The sequence below is a fragment of the Mytilus californianus genome, unplaced genomic scaffold (assembly GCF_021869535.1).
Source record: "Mytilus californianus isolate M0D057914Y unplaced genomic scaffold, xbMytCali1.0.p SCAF_8, whole genome shotgun sequence".
NCBI lineage: Eukaryota > Metazoa > Mollusca > Bivalvia > Mytilida > Mytilidae > Mytilus > Mytilus californianus.
The window spans coordinates 15,601,798-15,619,690 of NW_026262734.1; the positions used below are offsets into that span (position 1 = coordinate 15,601,798).

Below are 17,893 nucleotides of genomic sequence, written 5' to 3' on the forward strand. Positions count from 1 at the left end.
AACCAAGATTCATTACAATGAAAAGTGTCCACAAATAACGTATATCTGTAGTAAAAAACTAAAAAGATATAGATATTTTATTGTTTGCAACAAGCTTCTTTCTGGTAAGAATGGCAACATGAATATAACTCTGATATCAACAAACAAATTGGTCACATGAAACTTACAAATATTTGCACAGACATCTATAGGTTTAACAGTACTAAAATGCATATAAAAACAAAAAAAAAACATTATTTAGTGGCTGGCTTAATTATAGGTTCTATCAGAATACCAAATTTGGTTAAACACCCATAGTATAATTTAAAAGATAGGACAAGAGGCATTTGAAAAGAGCCTTTTGCCAAAAATTAGACTTTATTGTACAAAACAATTTGCATTGAAACATAAAAACAAACAAAAACAAACAAACAAATTACAAATATCTATATTCTTCTAGTTTTAATGGTAACAATGACAAGAATCAAATTTGTCAGAAACTTGCTATTAAGAGTGAAGTTTGGAATCATGTTTTTAAATAATCAATTACCTATAACATAATAGAAAACCGTTTTATATTCATTGAGTTCCCTCTATAGATATTTGTTTACTTTACCTGAAAACATATTTTGTTGCACCATTATATAGAGGCAATGTTTCAAATTGAAGTTATCAGAAATGTAAAAGAAAATAGTACAAGTCTTCATCATTGAAATTGGAGTTGAAAAGTCAAATCTTTGGTGTGACCTACTTAATTAATTCACAACTTTAGAGCTTGGTTTGTGATACAGATCCTGTTCCATTTAGAATGTGTGTTGACTACTCCACATCTTTTTGTTCTATTTTACTGTCTCATTAATTTCATATTCATTCAAAGGAAAAAATGCAAAACATTTGTATCTTGAATTATCTGTTGCATACATATTTTGTGACATATTTAAATTAGCACCCTACAAAACATCAAATACTCAATGATCTCAAACAAATAAGAAAGCACCACTCCTCAATCAGAACCTGACCTCTCAAGACAACAATAACTAGATCCTCAGTCAGAACCTGATCTGTCAAGACAACAATAAATAGATCCTCAGTGAGAACCTGATCTCTCAGACACTAGTAAACAGATCCTCAATCAGAACCTGATGACTCAAAAAATCTTAATCATTTGATAGATGGATGGATGGATGGATTGCTGCTTAGTGTTCAGTAGCAAATTAAATGCATATTCAGGATGAGACCATGTGATATGAATATGAACCCTGCTTTGTACTTGCCTTTCATACTGAGCAAGAATTCACAAGGTGAGTTCACAGGAAGACCTGTCATCTTACCAAGACATATTATTTTAACTGATCAGTCTTTGCTGTTACTCCTTAATGCCAAAGGCTTAGAGGAAAAAACATTCCAATTTTCTTTGGCTTGACTCGGGCAGATCAACCCACTACCTACAGCACTCCAAGAAACATGAAACCACAAGACCAATGACATAAATAAAAATGAAGCATATGTATATGTTTTAAGTCAACTTATATATATTAAAGTATCTTCTCATGTAAGCTGATTTTCTAAAACAGTTTTCAAAGTATTTTTACAAATATAAAAACAATTGCTGCAAAAAATAGACTGTTTTTAAAAGCTCTACTTGAGAGCAAATTAGTAATTTTTAAGAAAGTGTTTAAACCAAAACTAGAAACTATAATGCCCAATCACTTCACCTGAGATATGACAAATAATATCTAATATATTCTTAGATAAAGAAATTTAACGACTTACAACTAACAGATTGTGCATGAAACTACTCTTTTTCAAAGTACTGCCACCTTATTTGTAACAAATCACAAAATACAATTATGAAATCAGAAATTAAATTGCACATGCTATTTCTTTTTCAGCATGATAAATGCTCAACATTTATATTTCTCTTATTTTGCCAATTTTATACTTAGAAATCTAATAAATAAATGTAGACTCATGTGTGTCAAAAATACAACTGTACATGTGTTCACTCAATAAATCCAAGAATTATTGTTCAAAAGTCTTTGTCTAAATCGAAACAAATTGTGACAGCTGTGCAAGAATTTTAAAATAAATATTCTAAATATCTGATTGGTCAGGATTCTGTCATATGACTATTTTACAGAGCCATTATTGAATTTGTATTTGCTTGTTAGACTACGACTTCTCATTTCTCCGTGGATCTTGCCTTGTACTACCTTCAGAGTAGTTGTAATGTTCCCAACAGAAAGAATAAAGTGGATTATAGCTAGGGCTGTCACCTTAAAAGAAACAGAAACATAAATTATATTGTTACTTCAAACCTGACCTGAACAATACAAGTGTCTCAAAATATTTGTTATCACTTTCTATTGTTAATCCCCCTTCTCACTGAAAATTGTTTGTTTTTTTTTTACATTTTTCAAATTTTTTACTTACATGCTCCCTCTTCAATACATATTTTTTTTTGTAAGCCCCCTCCCTTGAATGATTTTTTTTTCTGTTAGCCCCTACCCCCCTTTTAAAAAAACATGGACCCACCAAAGATCCCTCCATTTAAGTGGTCAAGTTGGCTGATTAATTAAATAACATTAAAATTTCTTTAATATTTTACATAAAAGTGTACAAATGATGAAAAATTACAGGCATGATAAGCATTTTGTAACACAATACACACCTGCCACTCATTAGTTTGTGGAAGAAGTGACAACTTGAATAATGTGTAGGCATTGTACATCTGGAAAAACTGAAAAGAAAAATATAGCTTATAGCATGTATGTATGATGAAATTTATGAAAAAACATATTCAGCATTTATGGTACCAAATTTCTCAAAACTTGATGGTTCTCTGGAGCCATTCAGTTAAAATTCCCAATGAGGTTTTACTGATAACTGGAGTTAAGTCAAAGGTAAGAGACATGCTTTCAATTACTGCAAGGTTATAATAGATATAATGATAGGGTATAATACTGTATGTCATTGTTTTGTTAGGACATGTATTTAAGTCATCTATTATACCATTATTTTAGAGTTTAGTGCTTTTCCTGTACTGATTTTTTGTTGTAGGTTCTTTTATGTATGTTTTGTTAGTCCAATGGTTAAGATTCAAATTAATGTTTGTTTGTTTGTTTGTTTGTGTTAGATTCTACCTTCAGTGCCCTTGGATATACCTTGTGACATGTACTTCATCACATATTTTTCTACATAAGAAAATGCCTGTACCAAGTCAGGAATATGACAGTTTGTTGTCCATTCGTTTGATGTGTTTGTGCTTTTGATTTTGACATTTGATTGGGGACTTTCCTTTTTGAATTTTCCTTGTAGTTCAGTATTTTTGTGATTTTACTTTTTATATTTACATGACAGGTGTTAAGAGAACTTTTGACGAAGTTATCTACCTTCTTCACAATTTCCATGTCGCAATCTTAAAAAAATGTTCACAGGCTAAATGAAACAAATACAGTATTTATAAAATAATTGTGATGAAATATTTAGCCTGTTTAATGCAATGAAGACACTTCTTCTTTACACATCTTACAGGACAGTGGGCATTAAAAGTAGATTCTTATATTTCTTCCTAATTCAAGCAAGGTCACACATTCAGGTATAAAAGGACATGTGTATAAAAAGTAGATGTTTTATACTTACATAACCTCCAAACAGGAATGGCAACAGAAAAACTAATCCCTTGAACATCCAGGACATAAATCCCTCTAAAAAACAGATAAAAAGCTAAATCAGATATTTAAATCAGTTTTAACCACTACATTAGAAAATAATGCATGAACATTGCTTTGATTGCTTCTGATGATCATGTGTCATAGCTGGTTAACTTTCAAAATGAAAATTGAAAAAGTCACTTTATGATTGATTTGTTTTAACGCCACTTTTAAGCGCCACTTTTGGGCTATTTCGTGGAGGCCAGTTGTTATTGGTGGAGGAAGCCTGAGTGCCCAGAGAAAACCACCGACCTTCTATAGGAAAACTGACAATCCTAGTCAATAAAGATTGGAGTCGAGTGCACCCGCACGAGCGGGGTTCGAACTTAGTGTTGACTGGCTAGTGATTACAGTAGTAGAACTACTTAGACCACTAGGCCACTTTATGATGTTTTGTCATAAGATAATATAATTTGACATTACATAATGATATTTTTGATTTTACTCAATATGGTGTTGTCATTACTTAATGATGTTTTTGATTTTACTCAATATGGTGTTGTCATTACTTAATGCTACAGTTAACTCTTGTTCTCTTGAACTTGGTTGACTGGAAAAAGTTAACTCATGCCGAAAAAGATTGAAATAAAAGCAAATGAAAATAAATCTTAATTTTCTCAAATCTCTCGTATACAAGAAAGAACGACTTCAAAATGAAGCTAAGATAGATTGGAATTATTTCACTAATAAACACAGGAAAATTTGTTACTGTACAAAGAATTAACTAATAGACAAAAAAATATAATTTTATTCTAATAATAAAAGGCTGTTAAATACAGAATCTTCGATCTTATGAGTTTTATACCAACATAACAATCCCTAACCATTTTCATCTGGATTTGTTTTAGTCTTACCAGGCTAAGCAGGAGTTGTGTCCCTTAGTTTATCAAACTTCTGGTGTTTGAGTCGAAATATTTTTCCGGTCTGTCTGACTTTGAGATAACAAGAGTCGACTGTATTTTGATATAATGTGATATGGTCGGGAAATGAAATGAAGAATGCAGTCTGCTTACAATCTATTTTTAATGACGAAAAACTAAAATTTAACCAAATTTCAGTCCATTAATTGCAAGTGTAATGGAAAATTGTCAAGTCTGGTGATAGTTTCAGTCTATCAATAACTACTGTGTCCTTGAACTTTGATCTATTGACCCAAAAAATCTATAGGGGTCTTTCTCACCCCATATGAAAGTTTGGTAAAGATACTCATTATGGATTTTGTCAGGAAACTGAAATGTTGACATCCAGACAACATTCATTATAGTATAAGCTGAGTTCATCACAACTCTGCTTTTAAAAAGAATAAAATGCTTCGCTGGGCGCAGCTTGATACGACCGCAGAGGTCGAACCCTGAACAGTTGGGGCAAGTATGGACACAACATTCAAGCTTGATACAGCTCTGAATTTGGATTGTGATTAAATATTTGACACAGCATAGGTTTCTGACACAGAAAGAATGTGGTCTAAGAACTTCAATTTTTTTAATTTACCTATTATGGTCCAATGTCCAAAATCAAAATACATGGTTAGATTCAGCATATCAAAGAACCCCATATATTCAATTTTTGTTGAAATCAAACAAAGTTTAATTTTGGACCCCAACTTGAACAAACTTGAAAACTGGTCCCATAATCATAAATCTAAACACATGTTTAGATTCAGCATATCAAAGTACCCCAAGAATTCAATTTTTGTTAAAATCAAACTAAGTTTAATTTTGGACCCTTTGGACCTTAATGTAGACCAATTTAAAAAACGGGACCCAAAATTAAAAATCTAAAAACACTGTTAGATTTGGCATATCAAAGAACCCCAATAATTCAATTTTTGATGAAATCAAACAAAGTTTAATGTTGGACCCTTTTGACCCCAATATGAACCAATTTGATAGCAGGCCCACAAAATAAAAAATCTAAATACATGGTAAGATTCAGCATATCAAAGAACCCCATATATTCAATTTTTGTTGAAATCAAACAAAGTTTAATTTTGGACCCCAATTTGGACCAACTTGAAAACTGGGCCAAAAATCTAAAATCTAAATACATGTTTAGATTCAGCATATCAAAGAACCCCATATATTCAATTTTTGTTGAAATCAAACAAAGTTTAATTTTGGACCCCAACTTGGACCAACTTAAAAACTGGTCCCATAATCAAAAATCTAAACACATGTTTAGATTCAGCATATCAAAGAACCCCAAAAATTCAATTTTTGTTAAAATCAAACTAAGTTTAATTTTGGACCCTTTTGACCTTAATGTAGACCATTTTAAAAAACGGGACCCAAAATTAAAAATCTAAATACACGGTTAGATTTGGCATATCAAAGAACCCCAATAATTAAATTTTTGATGAAATCAAACAAAGTTTAATTTTGGACCCTTTTGACCTCAATATGAACCAATTTGATAGCGGGCCCACAAATAAAAAATCTAAATACATGGTAAGATTCAGCATATCAAAGAACCCCATATATTCAATTTTTGTTGAAATCAAATATGAACCAATTTGATAGCCCACAAATAAAAAATCTAAATACATGGTAAGATTCAGCATATCAAAGAACCCCATATATTCAATTTTTGTTGAAATCAAACAAAGTCTAATTTTGGACCCCAATTTGGACCAACTTGAAAACTGGGCCAAAAATCTAAAATCTAAATACATGTTTAGATTCAGCATATCAAAGAACCCCATATATTCAATTTTTGTTGAAATCAAATAAAGTTTAATTTTGGACCCCAACTTGGACCAACTTGAAAACTGGGCCCATAATCAAAAATCTAAACACATGTTTAGATTCAGCATATCAAAGAACCCCAAAAATTCAATTTTTGTTAAAATCAAACTAAGTTTAATTTTGGACCCTTTTGACCTTAATGTAGACCAATTTAAAAAACGGGACCCAAAATTAAAAATCTAAATACACGGTTAGATTTGGCATATCAAAGAACCCCAATAATTAAATTTTTGATGAAATCAAACAAAGTTTAATTTTGGACCCTTTTGACCTCAAATATGAACCAATTTGATAGCCCACAAATAAAAAATCTAAATACATGGTAAGATTCAGCATATCAAAGAACCCCATATATTCAATTTTTGTTGAAATCAAACAAAGTCTAATTTTGGACCCCAATTTGGACCAACTTGAAAACTGGGCCAAAAATCTAAAATCTAAATACATGTTTAGATTCAGCATATCAAAGAACCCCATATATTCAATTTTTGTTGAAATCAAATAAAGTTTAATTTTGGACCCCAACTTGGACCAACTTGAAAACTGGGCCCATAATCAAAAATCTAAACACATGTTTAGATTCAGCATATCAAAGAACCCCAAGAATTCAATTTTTGTTAAAATCAAACTAAGTTTAATTTTGGACCCTTTGGACCTTAATGTAGACCAATTTAAAAACGGGACCCAAAATTAAAAATCTAAATACATGGTTAGATTTGGCATATCAAAGAACCCCAATAATTCAATTTTTGATGAAATCAAACAAAGTTTAATTTTGGACCCTTTTGACCTCAATATGAACCAATTTGATAGCGGGTCCACAAATAAAAAATCTAAATACATGGTTAGATTCAGCAAATCAAAGAACCCCATATATTCAATTTTTGTTGAAATTAAACAAAGTTTAATTTTGGACCCCGATTTGGACCAACTTGAAAACTGGGCCCATAATCAAAAATCTAAATACATGTTAAGATTCAGCATATCAAAGAACCCTAAAAATTCAATTTTTGTTAAAATCAAACTAAGTTTAATTTTGGACCCTTTTGACCTTAATGTAGACCAATTTGAAAATGGAACCAAAAATAAAGAATCTAAATACACAGTTAGATTCGGCATATCAAAGAACCCCAATAATTCAATTTTTGATGAAATCAAACAAAGTTAAATTTTGGACCCTTTGGACCTCAATGTGGACCAATTTAAAAACCGGGCCCAAAATCCAAAAACTTAATACACTGTTAGATTCAGCATATTAAAGAACCCCAAGAATTCAAGAATAAAACCCCATTGAAATTGATCAAGAAATAAACAATTTATACGAAGTATCTTCTTTTGCACAATACTGTGCAATTGAATATTTCTTGCTATTGTGCAATACTGTACAATTGACAATTTCTTGCTATTGCGCAATATTGTGCTATTGGATATTTCTTGCTATTGCGCAATACTGTGCAATTGAAGATTTCTTGCTATTGCGCAATACTGTGCAATTGAAGATTTCTTGCAATTGTGCAATACTGTGCAATTGAAAATTTCTTGCTATTGCACAATACTTATTATATAATAATTTACACATCCTGTTTGGTGTGTATCTCCTACCATATCATTATTATTTGCTTTTAAATATTAATCAGAAATAACCAACTTAAAATGGAAAATTTTAAAAGAAAAAAAAAAAGGAAAAAAAGAAAAAAAAAGAAAACCCCCCCCCCCCCCCCCCAAATTTTTTGAACCCCCTTATGATTCATCACCCCCAAACTCAATCCCAGCCTTCCCTTTGTGGTATGGTACCTTGCAGTACAATTTCAGAGAGATCCATACACTTGAACACAAGTTATTGTCTGGAAACTAGAAAAATGCTTATTTTTGGCCCCTTTTTGGCCCCCTATTCCTAAACGTTTCGGGCAATTACCCACAAACTCAATTCCAGCTTTCCCTTTGTGATATGGAACCTTGTAGTACAATTTCAGAAATATCCAAACACTTACACACAAGTTATTGTCATGAAACTAGAAAAATGCTTGTTTTTTGCCCCTTTTATGGCCCCTAATTCCTAAAATTTTGAGGCAATTACCCCCAAAATCAATTACAGCCTTCCCTTTGTGATATGGAACCTTGTGGTACAATGTCAGAGAGATCCATACACTTACACACAAGTTATTGTCTGGAAGTTACAAAAATGCTTATTTTTGGCCCCTTTTTGGCCCCTAATTCCTTAACTGTTGGTACCATAACCCCCAAAATCAATCCCAACCTTCCTTTCATGGTATTGAACCTTATGGTAAAATTTCATGGAGATCCATTCACTTAAACTAAAGTTAGAGTGCGAAAACCAATGTGTCTTCGGACGACGCCGGATGACGCCAGACGACGACGACGCCAGACGACGACGACGCCAACGTCATACCAATATACGACCAAAAAATTTTCAATTTTTGCGATCGTATAAAAAGGAAACAGAGCAAAAACACTTTGTTTGGGAGACTTAAATACTAAACAATTGAATTAATGTAATAATTTCTCAGGGCTATTCCATCTAAATAATGTAGGATGGTTTAAAAGGACTTCCAAAATCCCCCAAAACCAATAGATACTTCAAATAATTTGGCATACATGAAATGGACATACAACCATAGATGACCCACCATCCCTGTAAAAAACCTCCCTTCCTAACCTCCTACCTTAACTTTACTGGAATGGCCATTATCAGAGTGGAAAGAAATCAGACTAAATTTGTGAATAATTCTAAATACCCACCAACAGTAACATCCATGTCATGACCCTGTCCTAACGCTCTAAGTCTGTATAGGGATCCTTTCTGGTAGAAAAACTGGAACACATATAATAAACCTAGAAGAGATGGTACATAAAAATAAGGTGATCAACAAGCAGCTCTAAGGGCAGTAATCCATTTAATTTGAAACTATTATCAAATTTGATATGGGTTTTTTTCCCCCATTGCAATTGAATCAATTTATGGGTTGATTATAACCTATATAATTTCAAGAGTATTATTTAAGAAATGGGCTTCTAAGATAACAAGAATTGCATAAAATTCTAGAAAACCTTGATCCCTACAGTAGACCTAAAATAATATCAACAAGTTTATTTAATCTCATACAATGCATTCAAATTCGTAGCTGATCAGCAAGTCATTAGAGTAAAATGATTATTAACTCAAAGTACAGAAATCCTATATAATTTGTATCAAACTTAATATTGTATTGATGTGTCTTGCAATTGAATATATTTTAAGGATTGATACTATCTAACTTCAAATAAAGTTTTAAAAGAATTGAAAGAGAAGGAAAGTATTCCAGGCAAGAAAAATTACATACAATCATAATGCTTTTTTACATATTCCTTCCTAAAAATTAGTTCCTCATGTCAAGGTTTTAATTGAATCATTTAACTAGGAGATAAATTACCTTTATTCATGAAACAACAAAAGATTGATAAAATCTCTATTCAGTACATTGAAGCCTGTGTTATAAAAATCACTGTGAACATTTAGAAAAATTGTAGTGACTATTTTTGTTTTCAAAAAAGGCTGGAATATTTTTTTACATTGAAAATAATTATGTTATGAATTTTTTTCACCAATATTCCATATATATTTCTAAAACATTAAGTACCTACTGTAAAACCTGTTTTCAAGTTAATCTCTACATTCTTTTATTATCATTATTACCTTGGTCAGCTAGCATATTTTTTACGGACACCTTGTACAACCATTACTAACAATTTTTCATAATGAGTATTAATCTACATCTAGCACTAAAAAAGTCCTGTTTTGTTTACATTTTTAGGTAGCTGTCGATTTTAAACAAGAGTGCAATTGTTAAATTGTCTAGCCTGCATAATGATTATGATTGAATATTATATTGAAGTCTTTAAGATCATACTTACAACAGGTATAACAGAAACATTACATTATTAATGATCCATGAAAATGTGGTAAAGGTCAGATGATCCCTGTCTATGGACATGTACACCTTACAATCATTCTATTCACCTAATAAAATTGACCTATTACTTTAAGTATCTGAGTAAGAAATCTTATAACTAAAATTAATTGTTGATCAATGAACCATGGAAATGAGGTTAAGGTCAGACGAACTCTGTGAGACAGACATATATTATCCTTACAATCATTCAATACACCACACATAGTTGACCTATTACTAAAGGTATCTGAGAAATGGACCTAATCATGAAACTTAATGTTGCATTGTAGAAAAGGACATGCTTTGTAGGTAGTTTTCAGTGACCACAGAACAACTGAAATGATGTCAAGGTCAAACAAACCATGTCAGAAGGACATGTGCACCTTGCAATCATAACACACTCTCAATATAGTTGAACTGTTACTGTATCAAATAAATGGACTTTATCAGGAAAACTTAATGTTGGAAATTGAACTATTCAAATGAGGTCAAGGTCAGATGAATATGTATATCCTATAATCATTCTAATTTTTTTACATCAAACACAGTTGACCTATAACTTATTTCATTTGAGGAACAGACCTTATTTCGAAAAACAATAAACCAAAAAAATGAGGTCAATTGCAGAAAAACCGTATCTGATAAGATGAAATGAAAATATATATACAATATAGTGACATTTTACTCATAATAACGAGAGAAAAAAATCGAGTGATAAAAAAACCATTCTGTATATTAAAACTAATTGAACAATCAAAATGAGGTCAAGGACAACAGACATGAATGTCAGACCATAAGATATCTGTGTATTAGATATAGATTATACAGCTCATCTATCTTCTGAAGAAGAAGCAGTGGACATATAGGAAATGCCACATCTGTCATATCAATAAATAAACATGTGCATTATTATAAAAGTCAGGCGGTAGCAATAAGGTGAGGTAAACTAGCAATGGTTAGGAAGGAATAAAATGAGTGGAAATAAAAAAAAAATGGTAGGGAGGAATAAAATTGGTAGAAATAGAAAGAAAATTGTTATATGTTGCTGTTGGCTATAACAGATAAGAGTGCTTATACAGTAAACAAGGTTTTGTTATAGATGAATGATTTTAAACATACATACTTAGATACAAACTAAAACTAAGATTTTGAAATCTATATGATTGGTAGGAATATCCATCTTGCCTGAAATGTATAAAATATTATTTAAAAATATACCTACTTAGGTAAAAACTAAAGGAAAGATACTGGAATCTGAAGGACTGGTAAGAAGCTCCATCAGGCCTAAAAAAAAGGATATACAAGTTTTAATAAATACATTGGAAACTCATGGAAAGAAAAAAAGATCTGACTGAACCAAAGGAGATATTCAAATAAAGAACAATATGAATTGTTACCCTCTGAATCTTTCCATTCTAATCAATCAAATATGTTTATTTTTACAAATAAATGTTACTCAATTTTGTTCTAATTGTACAATCAAAGTATCCCATGAGGTTAATTTGGAACAATTAATGGCAACTGGGACATAACATAAGATTCTTCTTTCCATGAAAATTGATGTCTACAAATTAAAATGAATTCCCAGTATTTGAAAAAGCGTAAAATAATGAAAGACAATAACAAAAGAAGCCAAGTAATGTAAATAGCTCACACAGACCATCTTTGACATCTTTACACATAAAACCTACCAGATTAAAGTTATACCAGCACACACTGTTGATATAAAGTGATGTGTTATCCACCAACCTTTTATTCTGTAACAAACAACAACAAAGTTTTATATTTGATAACAAAAATAAGGAATGTTTCATGCACAATATACACAATAATAATTAGCTTATCTTATCGACTTAATGTTTGGAATTGTTGTCTCTGGTAACAGCCTCAAAATATTTATATTTAATAATCTGTTGTTGCCGATTCTATTTTAAACAAGAGTGCACACGCTGAAATGTCTCGCCTTCTTTAATAATCATTAATATTATGTTGATAGTTCTAAATATAAAGCTTTACTACAACTATCACATAAATTTAACATGATCCAAGAAAATGAGGTCAAGGGCATATAAACCAAACAAGAAATACATGTACACCTTACAATCATTCAATACACTAAATATAGTTGACCTATTGCTTATAGTTTCTAAGATACAGACTTAACCAAGAAAACTAAACATTGACTAATGAACCATGAAAATGAGGTCAAGGTCAGATGAACCTTGCCAGGCAGACATGTACAGCTTGCAATCCTTCCATACAACAAATATAGTTGACCTATTGCTTATAGTAATAGAAAAACAGACCAAAACACAAAAACTTAACACTGAGCTATGAACCGTGAAAATGAGGTCAAGGTCAAATAAAACCGGCCAGACTGACATGTACATCATAAAATATATCCATACACCAAATATATATAAAAAAGAAGATGTGGTATGATTGCCAATGAGACAACTCTCCACAAGAGACCAAATGACACAGAAATTAACAACTATAGGTCGCCGTACGGCCTTCAACAATGAGCAAAGCCAATACCGCACAGTCAGCTTTAAAAGGCCCAGAAATGACAATGTAAAACAATTCAAACGAGAAAACTAACGGCCTAATTTATGTACAAAAAAAATAACGAAAAACAAATATGTAACACATAATAAACAAACGACAACCACTGAATTACAGGCTCCTGACTTGGGACAGGCACATACATACAGGCACATACATACAGAATGTGGCGGGGTTGACTACAATAAAAGTCCTGGTAAAATAAATCTTCTGATTCTCAGATACTAAGATACTTATTCTTTGCATTCTTTGCATTAACTAATTTTATCTTAAACAAATTTACGAAAAATCTGCCAATTATGGAAGATATATTGAAGCACAGTGGATGCAAAAACTAAATACAATTAGGCCATTTAGGATCAACAAAAGATTGACTTTAATTTATCTAATTTCATATACTTTGACTTTCATTCATAAAAAGATATTATATGACGTCATGTTATTGTAACGTAAAATTATTATGACGTCATGTTATTGTAACGTAAAATTATTATGACGTCATAACATTACCAAGGAACTAAATAACATTACCAAGGAACTAATTAACATTACCAAGGAACTAAATCTATAATATCTTATTGATTGTGAAAGTAAAAAGTCTACCATGTAGGTAAGAAGGAAAATAAAGATACTGAAGAAGGCCAGTGGCCGAAACGTCTTTAAAATGGTTTATTGCTACAATAATGTAATATATGTTCCCTATTGGAATTTTTGAAACAATAATTTTATTGGGTTATAAGTTTTTGACTGTTGTCTTGCTTGTGTTCATGCATACTAATACAGCTATCAAAGTCTGTCCTTCTCTCAGAAAATTAGATTTTGAAATATCTGTTGAAAGGGGGCCTCGGTGGCAGAGTGGTCTAAGTAGTTACTACTGTAGTCACTAGCCAGTTAACACTGAGGTTGTGAGTTCGAACCCCGCTCGTGCGGGTGCACTTGACTCCAATCTTAATTGACTAGGATTGTCAGTTTTCCTATCAAAGGTTGGTGGTTTTCTCTGGGCACTCTGGCTTCCTCCACCAATAAAAAGTGGCAACCATGAAATAGCCCAAAAGCGGTGTTTTAAAGTGGCGTTAAAACACCAAAAATCAAATCAATATCAAATCTGTTGAAGGGTATTTCACTCACACTGATTACTTTAAAGATATGTCCACCTCTTATGATTTAGTCTTGATGACTGATGCTATTGAAGTTTAAGGAATTTTGAAGTTTGCTCACCAATTGCAAACTAGTGAGGGAACAGATCAACTGTTAATCTAAAGATATGTGAAAATCAACCAATTTTATTACAAGTATGTATGCAGTTATATTGAATTTTGGACTTTTACTAATGGGGTTGTATCTAAGAATCAGAAAATCAATTTTAAATAGCCTATTTCAAATCATGCATGGTTTAATCTAGTTTTTTATTGAAGTAGTTCACTGAAAATAACCAAAGGCTTAATTCAAAAAAATAAAATCCTCATATCTAAGATAAAATATTTCTTAATATATGAACTTTACCTGGAACCATTTATTCTCAGTATGTTTTCTCGAATAGTCAATGTACAATAATACCACACCAAAAGGAAATGCAATACTGCGTCCATCCACCTGAAACATAAGAGTATAAATTGTGGAATCAAACACTTGATACATGTAATTACAATTTTTTTGACTTTTTATGTAATAATATAGATTTAAAAGAATTCTATTTTAATTATATTTCTCATGACATTATTCGGTTTCATTCCTTTCCATCTATCTCCCATTTAATACATGAATGAAATATTCAAATTTTAAAGTAAATTTGGATTTTATTAGATAAATACTTACCATCATAAATTCTGAGTGTAACCCCAATTGCGTCATAGGTCAGATGGAAAATCCCGACTAAAAATAAACGTACTCTCACTGGTCCGGACATATACCCCTGTTTGCCCATATTCTCCCATTCAATTTCCTCAAGACAGAAACGTAGGGAAAGGGGATGAAGGGGAGGTGGGTGGGACCTATAATTTATGATGGTAAGTATTTATCTAATAAAATCCAAATTTACTTTAAAATTTGAATATTTTATAGCTATAAATACGTTACCATCATAAATTCTGAGTAACAGAATCTAACGTAAAGCTGAATCCCCTGTAACAGAAGAAACAGGAGGAAAGTTCAATCTTTGTGCTGAAACTATAGGTCCAAGAGAGTATAAACTCTCGGCAAAAGTAGCCATAGATTGGAGGTAATGAGATATAAAAGAGTTCTCATTTCTCCAGAAACCTGCAGACAGTACCTCTTCTAAAGATGCACTGTTAAACAGAGCCCAGGATGTAGAGATACCCCTAACATCATGAGCTTTAACATTAAAACTATTTAAAAGTTCTGACTTAGAAGAACCATAAGCTAAAGATATGCATTTGCATATCCAAGTAGAAATAGTTTTAACAGAAAGATCTGAGATTCCTTTTTTAATAGGAATAAAGAGTCTTGAGTTAGAAACAGAACGTAAACTACTCGTTCTATCCAGATAAATAGAAAGGATTCTTACTGGACATAAAAGTACAGAAATAGAATCGCTAGGGAGTGCAGGAATCACGACTGATTCTGCACCCTTATCTGGAATCTGATTCTTTGCCAAAAAAGCAGGATCCGTTAAAAGAGTAACAGAAGATTTATCCCTGTTAAATCGAAGGCAAGCATCAGAAATAGAGAAGGCATGGATTTCACTCCTTCTCCGTCCAGAAGCCAAAGCTAAAAGAAAACAGCATTTATAGGAAAGAAACCTTAAATCTATTGTTTCTGCTGGTTCAAAAGGAGGAAGTTTTAAAAAGGATAAAACTAGTCCAAGGTCCCACTTAGGAACTAAAGTTTTTTGTCTTGGTCTTTCAAGACTAAAACTACGAACCAAAAGAGAAATATGCTCATTGTTTCCAAAATCTGGGCCACCAGAAATATGAATAGTTCTTGAAATAGCTGATCTATATCCCTTAATAGTAGAGGGACATAATCCTTTGGATTCAAAAAGAAAAACTAGAAAGTCTGCTAATTGTTGTACAGTGACTTGGAAAGGATCAATTTCCCGCTCACTACACCAATCTGAGAAGATTGACCATTTTGCATCATAGACAATGCTAGTGGAGTCTCTGACAGACTTTGTGAGATGCTTGGTTGCTCCTTCAGAAAAACCTCTCTTTCTGAGGCTAACCCTGAGAGAAGCCAGGCGTGTAGATGAAGTTTTTCTGGATTTTGATAAAGAACCTTGCCCTTGATTTGAGACAGAAGGTCTGGTCTCAGAGGTAGAACTAGAGGACAAGCACATGATAGGCGCAGAAGGTCTGGAAACCAAGACTGTTTCGGCCATGCTGGAGCAATAACTATGATCTTGCAATTTTCCCCTGCTATTTTCTGAAGTACTGGGGAGAGAAACCTGAAAGGAGGGAAGGCGTACCCGAACATTCCTTTCCAAGATAGGCTCATTGCGTCTACCGCAAAAGATTTTGGATCTGGAACCGGAGACACAAATGTTAGAAGTTTGTGATTGAGACTGGTCGCAAACAGATCTATCTGAGGTGACCCCCAATGAAGAGTCACAGCTTTGAAAACTACTTGAAGTAGTTCCCACTCCGTGTTTACTGGAGCAAGGGATCTGGATAGAGTGTCGGCTAGAATATTGAGGTGCCCCGCAATATGTCTCACCACTAGATGAACCTGGAGTTGAAAACACAGAAGGAGAATGTCTCTGGCTATCTGATAGAGAAGGTGAATGAGTTCCTCCCTGATTCTTGAGATAAGCTACAACTGTTGTGTTGTCCGTGGCCAGAATGACAGACTGGTTCTTTAGAGACATTTGGAAATGATTCAGTGCAAACAGAACTGCTTTCATTTCCAATACATTGATATGCTCTTCTAAAAGATCTGGATTCCAGACTCCCGAGATTGTAAGCCCCTCCAGATATGCTCCCCAACCGAGGGTGGAGGCATCTGTGAATAATGTTAGACTGGGAACTTGAGGGGACAGACATAGGCCCCTCATTACATTTTCCCGTACTAACCACCATTGAAGGTGTGGAAATAAAGGCTGAGTGATTGGAATCAATGCTTCCCATTCTTGTGAAGCTGGAATCCATAACTTGTGCAGATAAAACTGAAGCGGACGAATGTGAAGTCGTCCCAATGGAATTACATCTGCCAGTGAGTTCAATAGACCCAGAAGTTGCAAGAATTGACGTGCTGTGACTGATTGAACCGTCAGGAATAAATGTATTTTCTGACATAGTTTTGTAAATTTTTCCTCTGGTGGGAGGACTAGGCCTACACTGGTTAGGAAATGTTCTCCCAGGAAAACAAAGTCTTGAGAAGGAATTATCTCTGACTTTTTCCAAGAGATTAGGAAGCCTAGGGACAGAAAACAATTGATGACCAAATCTGTCTGAACCCTCAATTTGATTGGGCAAAATTCCTTGAGAAGGGAATCGTCCAGGTAGGAATGAATCTGAATAGACAGGGAATGTAGGTGAGCTATAGCTGCCTGCATGATTTTGGTAAAAGCCAAAGGGGCTGTAGACAGGCCAAAAGGGAGAGCCTTGAACTGGAAAACTTTGTTGTTCCAAACGAAGCGAAGGTATTTCCTGTAAGTATGGGAAATGGGAATGTGGAAATAAGCATCTGAAAGATCCAGAGAAGTAGTCCACATTCCTGGAAGGATTGAAGCCCTGATTGATCTGTTGGTTTCCATTTTGAAATGGGGAACAATAAGAAAGTTGTTCAGAATAGATAGGTCTATGACCGGCCTCATTCCTCCAGTCTTCTTTGGAACCAGAAAAAGACGGGAATAAAATCCCGGAGACAGAGTTAAGAGCGACACCTCCTCTATTGCAGATTTTTGTAACATTGTGTCCACTTCTACTGATAGAAGTTGATACTTGACTGGGTCTTGAGTATGAGACAAACTTATCGGAACTGCAGA

At 33.0% G+C, this 17,893-nt stretch overlaps 1 protein-coding gene across 3 annotated transcripts in view; it reads right to left on the minus strand.

The window, feature by feature from the left end:
* Positions 1-62: 62 nt before the first annotated feature.
* The window catches only part of LOC127712106 (ion channel TACAN-like), a 35,107-nt gene continuing 17,276 nt past the window's right edge, over positions 63-17,893 (minus strand). The window contains exons 6-13 of one of the 3 annotated variants that reach the window (XR_007986940.1): positions 14,455-14,544; positions 12,078-12,143; positions 11,609-11,670; positions 9,197-9,289; positions 3,622-3,686; positions 2,651-2,719; positions 1,078-2,255; positions 63-1,035 (exon numbers count right to left, since the gene is read on the minus strand). Coding sequence is in view for 2 of the 3 variants with exons in the window: in XM_052218314.1 (XP_052074274.1) it covers positions 2,109-2,255; positions 2,651-2,719; positions 3,622-3,686; positions 9,197-9,289; positions 11,510-11,571; positions 12,078-12,143; positions 14,455-14,544 (592 nt within the window). In the remaining variant the exon portion in view is untranslated. Of the gene's footprint in view, positions 2,256-2,650; positions 2,720-3,621; positions 3,687-9,196; positions 9,290-11,509; positions 11,572-11,608; positions 11,671-12,077; positions 12,144-14,454; positions 14,545-17,893 lie in introns of all 3 variants that reach the window. The other 2 variants (XM_052218314.1, XM_052218312.1) reach the window with 2 other exon arrangements.